Source organism: Prunus persica, chromosome G1 (genome assembly GCF_000346465.2).
Source record: "Prunus persica cultivar Lovell chromosome G1, Prunus_persica_NCBIv2, whole genome shotgun sequence".
Taxonomy (NCBI): domain Eukaryota; kingdom Viridiplantae; phylum Streptophyta; class Magnoliopsida; order Rosales; family Rosaceae; genus Prunus; species Prunus persica.
In genome coordinates this window covers 2,825,216-2,837,579 of record NC_034009.1, presented here as the reverse complement: position 1 = coordinate 2,837,579, position 12,364 = coordinate 2,825,216, and the positions used below count along the sequence as shown (strand labels likewise).

Below are 12,364 nucleotides of genomic sequence, written 5' to 3'. Positions count from 1 at the left end.
TGCGGTAAAATAAATTCATAAATTAAATTGCTTGCTGTATGGACGTTAATCCCGCACCATACCTTAAATAAAATTAAATGTGCGGTAAAGTAAATTCATAAAGTATGAGGGTTAATTCCACATCATACTTTAAGTAAAAGTAAATTTGCGATAAAGTAAACGTGCTTGTATGGGCACTAATTCTGCTCCATACATTTAAATAAAAGTAAAGGCGTGGACGATAAACCCGCACCACCCTTTTAAATAAATACTGTCGTATGGGTAATGATCCTACACCATACAGTAAATAAAATAAATGTGCGGTAAATTAAATTTTATAAAGTATGAGGGTCAATTCCACATCATACTTTAAATAAAAGTAAATTTGCGATAAAGTAAAGGCAATTATTGGTGGGTTCTTATCAACACCACGATCAAATAGTATAGCATATAATATTATTATCGTTTGTGGAAGGCATCATGCTTGTCTCTCAAATCAAATGCTTTCCACCTGTAATCTGCACACCTGCACCAATTGGTTTATTAAATACTGTAGAGGAATAACAAAGTAATAGAAAGCATAAATTTTTTTTTTCTTTATTATTGTTTTTTTATATTTCTTTCGGTGGATTTGCTGTTGGATCTCCTTTTGCTTTCATCATTGCTGCTGATAATTGCCCAAAATAATCGCAGGTCCACCATTACCGCCTAGACCTTTGAATTGGAAGACCAATTCGGGGAAGTCAACTTTCTTCTTGTAGCATGGACCCTTTTCTTTACACACCAGAGAAGTCCTCACAGTACCACCCTTGGAGTACCCTCCATTCGGACCCCCATACACAACAACTCCATCGTACTCCGCGTGGAGACGCCAACTCCGATCTTCAACTCGAGAGGATCAACGTCTATTACAATGAGGCTTCCGGCGGCCGGTACGTCCCTCGCGCCGTCCTCATGGATCTTGAGCCCGGTACCATGGACAGCATCCGATCCGGTCCGTACGGCCAGATCTTCCGCCCTGACAACTTCGTCTTCGGCCAGTCCGGTGCCGGCAACAACTGGGCCAAAGGTCATTACACCGAAGGTGCCGAGTTGATCGATTCCGTTCTCGATGTTGTTCGCAAGGAGGCCGAGAATTGTGACTGCCTGTTGAGGCCGAGATGTTAAAGGTAGCTGGCCTGCCTCTCACCACTGGGTCAGGCAATATCTCGACTCCCTGGACCTTCACAGCATATTCATCTGTCTGACCACAATATTTGACATCCGTAGCCTAAGTGAATGGTAGAAGCAGGAACAAGGTGGAGAAGCAAAGCACAATGAAGTTGAGCTTCGAGTGAACAATCATGGTCATGATTCGCCTCCTCTTGGGTTTATCCCTTTGCTTTCGTTTTTTTTTTTTATTTCAGAGAAAAGAAAATGCAAGTAGGAGCAGCAAACAAAAATATTTCGTGGAAACGAAAGAGAGAGTCTGGATTAGGTGTCGAACAGAATAAGAAGAGGAAGAAACGTGGTTAAGTGGAGTTATTTGAGCCAGTGACTTTATTTGGAATTGATTCAATAGCAGCAGATCTAAAGGACCAGAAGGTTGTTGTTGGCTTGGGGGTCTCGGCGCTGTTGGCTCTGTGTCGAGATCAGAAGAAGAAATGGAGGAGTTGGTGGGGGATGAAGGTGGAGGTAGCAGATCATTTCTCGGATCTAGCATTTTTCCTCTCTCTGTTTCTCTCTGTGTGTGTTGGTTTATCTGACTGGGTTTTTTCAGAGAACTCAGCTGGTTAGAGAATCGTGCTGATAACGTGTTATAAATCTAGAAGAAATTGGAGAGAGAATTGAGATGGAGAGAAGGAATAGAAGAGAATGTTTGTTCTCTATCATGTATATCTGTGTGTTATTACAAGTATGGAGAAGCCCTATTTATAGGCATTTGGGCTCCACATTTACAACAAGATCATCTTTCTTTGTTTGTTGCTTGCTCTTGTCGTATTTGTAGTGTTTTTCTCTCACAATGCGTTGGGAAACAGACGCCGTATTTGACTGAAAGGGGTAGGCACACCAGCCATTCCTTCATTATCTTAAGTTGATTACGTCACTGATTTCGTCACAAGTTTCTCGCAATGATGAAAGGATTCTATCCTGAAACTTCTATTGACAAATGTTTCCCATATGTTTTTTTGTTTTTTTGTTTTTTTGTCTTTTTGTGATCGTTCCAAGGATGAAGCTTATTATGTATTGTAGTTCAATTATTTTAACAATTTAACTACCTGCATAGTTTGGTATATGCGGCATTTTTATATAAAAGGTTTTGATGTTATTAGTAAATGAACCACTTATCATATAGTATTTTATTTTGTGAAATTTCCAACGTGTAACTTTATATTTTTAAAAAAATTTATGACCCTAAGTACCTGTTTGACATTGTTTATTTGGGGTGATAAGTGATTTTTTAAAAAATTTTGAGAAACCCAACCCATTTGGTAAACTGTAAGAAAATTACTTATTGTTAAAAATTATTGTGAGAGAAAGCTACAAGGGAAAGCAGCTAATAATGTGCTTTCATTTTTTGATTATGCAAGAATAAGTTTCGAAGAGACGCTGGGTTTAATGATTATGTGGCAATCATTTTCTAATTATGCGTAAAATCAATACCAACAACACTTTTAACAAAAATTTTACCAAATGCCAAACTGTTTTATCTCACATCCGATTTCTCTCACAGCAAATCTGACAGCGATTATTTTCACAGCACAACAATGCCAAACTTAAATACATGATTAGCCTATAATTAGGGTGATAAGAGAAAACACACCAGCGATACACCATGATTTCAGTGCTTGAGATAAGCAAGATCAAATTTGGTGTGAGAGGTCGAGATCACACCAGAAGAACTCTTTTTAAGTGGACCATTTTACGCATACGAAAAAGTAGGACTTGGTTTCTAAAATCTGTTTGGGATATGGGCTGCAGTGATGTTGTGCCTGGAATTTGACTCAGCCGTTGTAGTGCATCTTCTCAATAAAGCTGTGGATGCCCTCCACCCACTTGTTACATTGTTATGGGGCTGCTAGGACTACATCAAAAAATGTTGGGCCTGCTCTATTTATCATGTCTATCGTGAAGGCAATATGATGGCTGATAGACTTACTAACTTGGGCTCTTGCCTTAATTTGGGTCTCTGTACCTTTCATGAGCGGGGACAGGGGTGGTATTGTCATACCCGTCCCCTACCGGACCCGTTGCGATCCCTACCTGCGTGGTATCTGTAGGCCTCGGACTGTAGTTTAATGTTTTCTTTTGGGCATGACCCCGTCTTTTCACCCAAAAAAAAGAAAAAGAAAAAGTAGAACTTAAAGCAATCAGGTCGAGATCACACAAAGGATTTGTGCGAAGGGTTGTGTTACACTGACCTGGAAAGCAAATCAGAAGGAAAATGGCCACTCTCTTTCTACTTTGAAACGTTTCAAGTTATTTTTTTACAAGTTAGAAAAGCAAGTGCCGCGCCGTACATACGTGGTTGCCCGAAGCCCTGGATTTGATGGAGCTAAAAGAGAAAAGGCAAGTATAAGGCACCGCGTTTACCAGGTTGGAAAAGTGACTTACCAATTGGGTTTAGAATTAAGTATCTGTTGGGTTTTGAAAGAAGGCATACTGGCATCAGATTAAATTTATGATAAATTATACAAATGGTGAGGGGACAGTATCCTTCAAATTTCTTCTAAAGGACCCCAAAGCCTTCCTCCTATATTCTTCTTGGTAAACTTCCATTCAACAATTAAGAAGAAAACAATACATCCTCGTCATCCAAGATCGAAGCAAAATATTGGAGTTAAATGTAGCAATTTTTAATATGATACAACAATTACATGAAATTAGCAGATCAATGTTGACAATATCCTAATTTTCTAACTTTACCTCATAATATATGTGAACCAAATTGAACACGACATGACACCATTTGAGTATGTTAACCCAGGCTCTCCATTGGTGAAAAGGGAAAGAAGAAAGAAACGAAAAATACAGACCCCGCCCCGCCATACTGATCAACCTTGACAGTTTATCAAGCATGAAGATAACACTTGCGCAAATTAGAGGAAACGAAAGAAAAAGAAAACAAAGGAGGATACAGAAAATTCCTGAAAAGGAAGTCGAGGCCTTGTTAATCTCATGCTTCTGCTCACCGCACAAAACCGGAATTCCCAAGGTCAAACAAGGGATATCATTGACCTTCGATTGTCATCTAAACCAGACACGTGAAGTGAAAACAATAATTACACTTCCTAGGCTACTTTTTTTCAAAACATGGGAGGGTCTTTGTATCTCTTGAAAATATCTTCAATGTCAGCCACCACTTCCGGTGGCAAAGGCCTCTCTGTCCACAGGAAAGCATCAATGTCTTCCTTCAGTTGGTTCACAGAAGTTGCACCAACGATTGTACTTGTCACAAATGGACGGTCCCGTGCAAACCCAAGTGCAAGCTGAACCGGAGTTAGCCCGTGCTTCTTGGCTGTCTGGATATACTTTATTGTTGCTTCCTGAAAACAGAAAAAGTAACATTAAGGCAGAAAATCAACAAGCTGTAATGGAAATTATCCTCATCAATCTATATCCAGAACATAAAGTAACTCATCAAGCAAGGCAAACCAACTATTTCCAAAACATCCAGTGTACAAACTATATTTCATGCTGCTGTCCGGCCATGGTTTTTAATATATCCAACGACAAGTTGGAAGCAATCAACCTACTTGTGCTTTATTCAAATCAACAGTAAACACTGATGATAAATCCCCATATCAGAGCAGTTCATATTTTTATTAGATAATAAAATAACTAAATACATCGTGCATGTTTGGTGTTTATTTGAATTTAGTCTACATGATCTATTATCTATATGACATGTTGAATATTAACGTACCCTGGCAATAGATTTGTTATATCTTTCCATGTAGCCGGGGAGAAGGTTCAGCCTCCCTTTTTTCGCAGCTTCGGAATTGATATCTATGTACTTTCCAGTAAGAGTTCCAACACCCAGTGGAGAATAAGCCAGTAAGCCGATGTTGTAATTTTTCGGGTGGCAAACTTCAACAAGATCAACTGCAAATAATCAAGTAATAGAATTACAAACTCAATGAAGTTAAGAGAATGGTATACAAAAAACAGGGAGGGTAAAGGTAAACATGGCATCATGTAAACATCTCTATCCAATGCACACAACAAAGGTGTCGATCAGTATGAAGGAAGTTGAGGTTCCACCCCAAAATCAATTGGCAATTGGGGAGTAGCTCAACTCCTTATAAGCCCTTGCTAGGTTTCTCAACTTTCCAATGTGAGACTTTTTACCTTCACATTCTCATACGCTCCCGCACGGGTGGTGAATTTTCAAGCTTAATACGTGCACAACACTTATTGGGTGACGTTGAGCACGTGTGGCCGTTGGACTTTAACACGTGGGCTAACCCGCTCTGATACCAAGAAAGAATTGATAATTCGTATGTATTGATTATAAAATAGAATGAGGTACAGAACCTTTATACAAATACAATAGCCAATTAGGGTGTTGAAAACTAGCCTGAATGAATCATTCCTTAATGTACACGTCTACATAAAAGGAAGGAAATAAACTAAATATCTGTACAGATCAATGATCAATATTCAGAATCAATCACGTTGATTTAGTTGGGATTTTACGCTCCTCAACACAGTAAAAGCAACAGGTTGGATGCACAGCCCAACCATGTCGACATCCCAATACATGAGAAGATATAGGTCAAGTGAGGTAGGTATAACTTAGCTTAGCACTCAAACAAGTAAAACACTGTAATTTCAACAAGTTCAGCAAAGATTGGTTAAAGACAGTCAAACAAACTGACAGAAAGGAAACAACTAATGAACCATATTGTATTATTTAAATGTGTCTCAAAGGACTAAGATTGCAAATTAGTAATCAAAGAAAATGGAGGCATTTACTTTACCATTTTAGGTATATTATACTTAGTTCAAACATATTTTGATGTATTAACTAGCCTATTCACATCATGGAGTTGATATAACTATCTAAAGAGAAATATCAACAGCAAGTTTTATGTCAAGCTGACTCACAGCATCAGAATATGACTTACTTTCAAAACGAGTTCTAACTAGCAGACTGTAACTGTTTTGGATACTGACGATCTTTGGTAGTCCTTCAACTTTAGCTGCATGTACAAATTCCATCACTCCATATGAAGTTTCAATGGAAACACCAATGTAGCGTACCTATACCATTCAAAAGGAATCTATATCATGTAAGTTAAAGATGCTTAGTGACATCAAGCAGTTACACAGAGCATGCAACACTCCAATTTTTAGTAACATTCATGAATCATCTCAGGAGTTACGCTTTCAAGATTCACTCCTTTTCTAGGTATGAGTGTACCAACTCATAAATCCCCAGTATGTTCCATCTACATTGATGCAGACACAACTAGGAATTCACAAAGACAAACTCAAGAGAACTATGATGCTATGTTTGAATTCACATTATAACAAGTCTTGAAAATATTAATAGTTTTTACATAACTTCCACCTCTGATGCAGGTGCTTTACAGTTGAACCCGAAAGTCAAAACTTTCATTGGTTTGAATAGTTGTTACCTTTCCTTCATCAATGAGTTCTTGAAAAGCCTTCAGCTGCTCCACGAATGGCACACTTGGTCTCCATTTGGAAAAATCATAAGAATACGCACCAAATATTGGCGCATAGCGATCTGGCCTGGATTAAACAAAATACTTTAGTTTCCGGATATCACCACCTTAAACTAGTTAACATCCAGATTCTTTTTCTGAAAAGTAAAGAGCAAACATCTTCACTAGTCATTCCAACATATCATGAGACAAATTGGAAGCCTTCAAATTCAAAAAGAAGTAACTGTGCTGGTTTATTGCTTAGTTTACCTTTACCCCTGCTTTTAAGTGATTCTAAGAATGGAAATGTGAATCAATATGGAAGGGTTCCAGACCAAATGAATGGAGAAATATACATTTTCTGTTACTCACTTATTATTATCATTATTTCTTGCACTCCCAACCTACGTTAATTAATGATTTTCCAAAGTGAAATAATTATTTCAGCTTACTTTCTTCAATGGAAATGGAAGTTACTTGTAAATTTAGTACATAAAAATTGACAAACTTGTCCAATGATGTGTTAAGTGTTCATATGAATGTCACATGACCAATTTCCATTTAGAGTCTTAAAAGTTTTCGAACAGAATGGTTGGTTTGATTGCTCGATTAGGAGAGGGCAAAACAAAAATGGAACAGCATGAAAACCAGTCCTTACCAAAGGACTCGAGTTTGCTTCATAGCCAAGATCTTCAGTTCATACTTCATAGATACAAGCAAAATGTAGAGTTAAAAGACGCTTGAAATGTCTAATAAAAAACAGACTATAAAGTTGACCCAGTCCTAAGTTCATTTTATGAGTTGGAAAAAAAGAACAATTTTGCAATTAGAGTGTGAGTCCAGTTAAATATGAGTTGTGTGATTCACTCTTTTTCTAGTTATGAGTGTACCAACGCATAAATTACCAATTAATTTGTATTAAATCAATGTAATCTGTGCCAAGGCGCTTAAGGCTTTTCTCTACACTTTCCTTAATGTTTGCAGTATCCACCCGCAAGACCTTGGCATTGTCACGCAGATAACTTGCCGTCTCCGAATACCCAGCTACTTTTGTTGCCAAAATAACCTGTTTACACAGCATAGTAATGAGTTAAAATGATGATCCTTGCCTTGTTATCACTGTGAACCAGGACCGCACATTCAGACATCATTCAACCAAATCAATGGTCCTAATTCAATGTGACAACATAACCATCAAGTACCTTATCACGGGGTTGAGACTTGAGCCAGCTGCTGATAAAACGATCAGTGCTTCCCTGAGTTTCCTTCTTCATTGGAAATGGGTGCTGCAACCAACAAAAAAGATTTAAACATTAATCAAAACCCAAACGAAACAAATTTAAACTGAGGCCAACAAAATTCAAGCAATCTACAAGCACTTACGGTTTCTGCAGTGTCCAAAGCGTTAATCCCATTTTCGAATGCGTAGCTGAGAATCTCATGAGCTTCTTTCTCTGTGTTTTGCTCGCCGAATGTCATGGTTCCCAGAGTGATTTCGCTAATTACAAGGTCTGAGTCTCCGAGCTTCTTGTACTGCAACGACGTCTTCTGGTCGAGCTTGGCTTTGATGGTTGCTTTCGCAGAGCTCCGCCTACAGAAGCTTCTGCTGGTTCCGGTTCTGGAAGATGACCACGGTGCTGCTGTTGCTGCGTGGTTGCAGAAAAAGGCGGTAGGGCAAGAGGCCATGGTGACCGATAAGGCTTTCTTGCTCCGCTGCTTAGGCCTTGTCGAATTCCAACCGTTTCAAAAATCAATGGAGCTCTGTGACACACATTGTGACACACGTGTGTTAAGGAGAGAGGAAGTGCTTGGGTACGTGGACCGGACATCCATAATTGGGTCAACAAGACTTTCATAATATCATAATTGGCTGGTGTACGTGGACCGGACACCAGCCATTCTTTCATTAGCTTAAGTTGATTATGTCACTGATTTCGTCACAAGTTTCTATCCTGAAAGTTCTATTGACAAATATTTCCTTTTTTTCTTATTTTTTTTCGTGTGTGTGTGATTGTTCAAGGATGAAGCTTATTATGTGTTGTTGTTCAATTATTTAAACAACTTAACTACCTGCATGGTTTGGTATATGCGGCATTTTATATAAAAGATTTTGATGTGAACCACTCAGTATATGGTATTTTATTTTGTGAAGTTTTCGACGTGTAACTTTACATTTTTGAACACCCATTTTTATTGGGTAACTAATTTTTATGACTCTAAATACATGATTAGTCTATAATTAGGGTGATAAGAGAAACAGACCAGCGATACACCATGATTTCAGTGCTTGAGATAAGCAAGATCAAATTTGGTGTGAGAGGTCGAGATCACACCGGAAGAACTCTTTTTAAGTGGACCATTTTATGCATACGAAAAAGTAGAACTTGGTCTAAAATCTGCTTGGGATATGGGCTGCAGTGATGTTGTGCTGGAATCTGACTCAGCCGTTGCAGTGTATCTTCTCAATAAAGCTGTGGATGCCCTCCACCCTCTTGCTACATTGTTATGGGGAGGCCAAGACTACATCAAAAAATGTTGGGGCTGCTCTATTTATCATGTCTATCGTGAATGTAATATGGTGGCCGATAGACTTGTTAACTTGGGCTCTTGCCTTGATTTGGGTCTCTGTACCTTTCATGTGCTTCCCAACAGTATTAGGTCCACTGTTGTTGATGACTTGCGTCGTCTCTGTAGGCTTCGGACTGTAGTTTAGTGTTTTCTTTTGGGCATGGCCCCATCTTTTAACCAAAAAAAAAAAAAAAGTAGAGCTTAAAGCAATCAGGTCGAGATCACACTAGGGATTTGTGTGAAGGGTTGTGTTACACTGACCTGGAAAGCAAATCAGAAGAAAAATGGCCACTCTCTTTCTACTTTGAAACGTTTCAAGTTGGTTTGCCTTTTTTACAAGCTAGAAAAGCTAGTGTCTTGCCGTACATACATGGTTGCCCAAAGCCCTGGATTTGATGGAGCTAAAAGAGAAAAGGCAAGTATAAGGCACCGCCTTTACCTGGTTGGAAAAGTGACTTATGTATTGGGTTTAGAATTAAGTATCTGTTGGGTTTTGAAAGAAGGCATACTGGCATCTGATTAAATTTATGATAAATCATACAAATGGTGAGGGGACAATATTCTTCAAATTTCTTCTGAAGGACCCCAAAGCCTTCTATATTCTTCTTGGTGAACTTCCATTTAACAATTAAGAAGAAACCAATGCATCCTCGTTATCCAAGATCGAAACAAATCATTCTGGCCCCTCCTCAATCCAAACCAAATTTTGAGAGTATGAAAGAGCAAAACAAGCTAATTCGTGCGTGGTACAATTTCTTGATCTAAGAACAATACTGACAAATTCTGAAGTCAAAATTTCCCATATGAAAAGGGACCTCATGCATAAGAATACATCAATACAGACCTTTTTGTCACCCTCATCAAGATTTAGATCACACTAATTCACCTAAAATTTTACTGGGTTCTGACCAAAATGTGAATTCGAATCTGCATGTATAATTAAATGTTGTATTTTTCTATAACCTTATAAGGAGAGAGAATATGTGTAGTTGTTGTACTCAACTACTCGTATACTGCAACTAGTTGGTGATCAGAAAAAGAAGAGCTGTAGAAAATTGTCATATCATGCAGTTTCTACAGCCCACAACAAAACAAACACAAGGTGACACATACTGGAAACCCCACCATTACAACCCAAAATAATTAAATGATTGCTTTACAGTACAGAACTAACATATACTAAATACACTTTGGCTGGTCTTCGTCTCTCACCAAACTTAGGACCCAAGCTTGCTCCAAGCTGGGGCCTCCAAGCTTTGCCGAAAGTGAAGACCACTTTTGCTAAGCAAACACCTAATGATTGAATTTTTATTACTGCTTTGCCATTGGCATCCCACAAGCTGAATCTTTCTTATTGGCTGGCTGCTGTGACTAGAATGGCATTTCCAGCAATTTTCTCAAAAACCAAGAACATTTAGCAAACCAGAATACAAGAGTAAGGTATCAAAGCTTCTTCCTTAAGTGCCATCATCACGGCCTCATAGCCTGTCATTTGCAACCAAGTCCTTGCTTAGAGAGGAAACAATGATCTCGTCACGACCTGATGCTTCTATGTCACGCCGGGTGCTGGCAAAGAAGCTTGGCTGCGCCAAGAAGTCCTGGAAGAGCTTCACCAACAAGCTAAAATCAAAACTCCACAAGCTCAACATCCCCAAAGCTGTCGAAACAACCACCAGACACCTCCGTGCCTTGCGAAGCAAGTTCCATTTCCTCATCCCATCCAAACTCCGAGCTCTCACCAAAGCTTCCTCTACCTTTCCTAGAGACCAGTTTTACAACCATCACTATGAGGCCTTTGAATCCCACATGGGCCATGCACTAGGTAGATCTAGCTACCAGTACCACAACAAGGTTGTTCATAATAAGAATTCTGCAGCCATACACATAGATGAGCTCTTTGCAGAGCCTGCCGCCGTCTATGAGGACACAAAGAAGAACCAGCATTCAGGTGAGCAGGCGGAAACAAGCAAAGGGAAACAAGTGGTCGAGGATAACGGTGATGGGAAGGCTGTAGCAAGAGATAAAAAGAGTTTGTATAGCGTTGAAGATGCATGGCAGGCAGTGGTTGCTAAGTCACCACAGCTGCGAGTGGTGGATGAGAGGGCAGAGGAGTTCATTACCAAGTTTAGGCAAGACATGAAACTTCAGAAGGAGAAGTCCCTTCTTGAGTTCCAAGAGATGTTGGCTCGGAGTACCTAAATTGATTATATATTGATTATGATTTATTATTCGATTTGTTTGTTTCATTTTTTTTCCAATACAAAAGTTGGAAGTGATACAAGAAGCTTGAAGGTTTGTGAGTTTTTGGCTGTGGCTTTCAGGTGAAGTGATTGACGCAGTGGTTCCTGCTGCAGATAGTGTGAAGATGTGTAGAAACTTTAGGTTCTTTTCCTTTTAATCTTTCTTTTTATTTTTTTGGTTTTACACATACATGGATTGCTCGTGTGGATTGGTGTATTGATCGAAAACATGAATAAAAGATTTTCGTTTGAGTATTTTAAAGAGTGCACAGGCTCATAATGAATTACTTGATTATCTCTTGGCAAGTCAATTATTGAAGGACATTAATGGTGGAATCTCACATTGGTTGTAAGTCCTTTTTATTTATTTTACACAAGTGATGGCATAACAACTCTAATCTACGGAAAATGGATATTGAACTCGACTGTAAGGAGATGGACACACTGCTCTAAACCCAAGCCTGCACATTGATTTAAAAAAAATTTAAATTTATTTTAGAATTAAAAAAAATAATGGATATTTGTGTTCCATAAAAATAAGACCCATTATCTGAATTTTCTTTTAATTTTAATTTTTTTAATACGAAAAATTGTAAATTTACCATATTATCCTCATTTAATTAATAATTTCAATTCTTAATGTTTGCATTAACCAAGGGTATTTTCTAGTATTTTGAATGTTTCACCATTCTCTTCCTTTTGCTTTATATATATAGATAATATCAAAATCATTCATTAGTTATTTACTTGCTTTGGATACAGTTCCCATGATTTTTTATTAATGATTTGTTGAAGTAAATTAATGGTGAATTGTCCCATAGGAAACTATTTTATTTTTAAATTATTTAATTAATTACTGCGGCTTTATGCAGCCAAATCCATTAGTGCACCACATGAGCTATTTAGAAGCAATTGGCATCACTA

The 12,364-nt window shown here is 38.3% G+C and overlaps 3 protein-coding genes across 3 annotated transcripts; 2 read left to right on the top strand and 1 right to left on the bottom strand.

Annotated features, from left to right (window-relative positions):
- LOC18789245 (tubulin beta-4B chain) lies at nucleotides 742-1,146 on the top strand. Its single transcript, XM_007224553.2, has one exon. The coding sequence runs from the start codon at nucleotides 742-744 to the stop codon at nucleotides 1,144-1,146; it is 405 nt and encodes a 134-aa protein (XP_007224615.2).
- Nucleotides 3,783-8,463, bottom strand: LOC18793998 (protein tas). Its single transcript, XM_007222704.2, has 7 exons — nucleotides 8,016-8,463; nucleotides 7,835-7,918; nucleotides 7,538-7,698; nucleotides 6,603-6,720; nucleotides 6,090-6,225; nucleotides 4,886-5,064; nucleotides 3,783-4,505 (listed from the first exon to the last, which is right to left on the bottom strand). The coding sequence occupies exons 1-7, from the start codon at nucleotides 8,316-8,318 to the stop codon at nucleotides 4,266-4,268; spliced, it is 1,221 nt and encodes a 406-aa protein (XP_007222766.1). The 5' UTR covers nucleotides 8,319-8,463; the 3' UTR covers nucleotides 3,783-4,265.
- On the top strand, nucleotides 10,433-11,698 carry LOC18788836. The gene has a single exon (XM_007227606.2). It carries the CDS (start codon nucleotides 10,725-10,727, stop codon nucleotides 11,397-11,399), a length of 675 nt encoding a protein of 224 aa, XP_007227668.2. The 5' UTR covers nucleotides 10,433-10,724; the 3' UTR covers nucleotides 11,400-11,698.

Coding starts and splice junctions, on each gene's coding strand:
- LOC18793998 (XM_007222704.2), bottom strand. CDS start 8,318: ATGGCCTCTTGCCCTACCGCCTTTTTCTGCAACCACGCAGCAACAGCA. Junction 7,919..8,015: donor CTTTGGACACTGCAGAAACC/GTAAGTGCTTGT, acceptor TGTTGGTTGCAG/CACCCATTTCCAATGAAGAA. Junction 5,065..6,089: donor AGTTAGAACTCGTTTTGAAA/GTAAGTCATATT, acceptor GATTATTTGCAG/TTGATCTTGTTGAAGTTTGC.
- LOC18789245 (XM_007224553.2), top strand. CDS start 742: ATGGACCCTTTTCTTTACACACCAGAGAAGTCCTCACAGTACCACCCT.
- LOC18788836 (XM_007227606.2), top strand. CDS start 10,725: ATGATCTCGTCACGACCTGATGCTTCTATGTCACGCCGGGTGCTGGCA.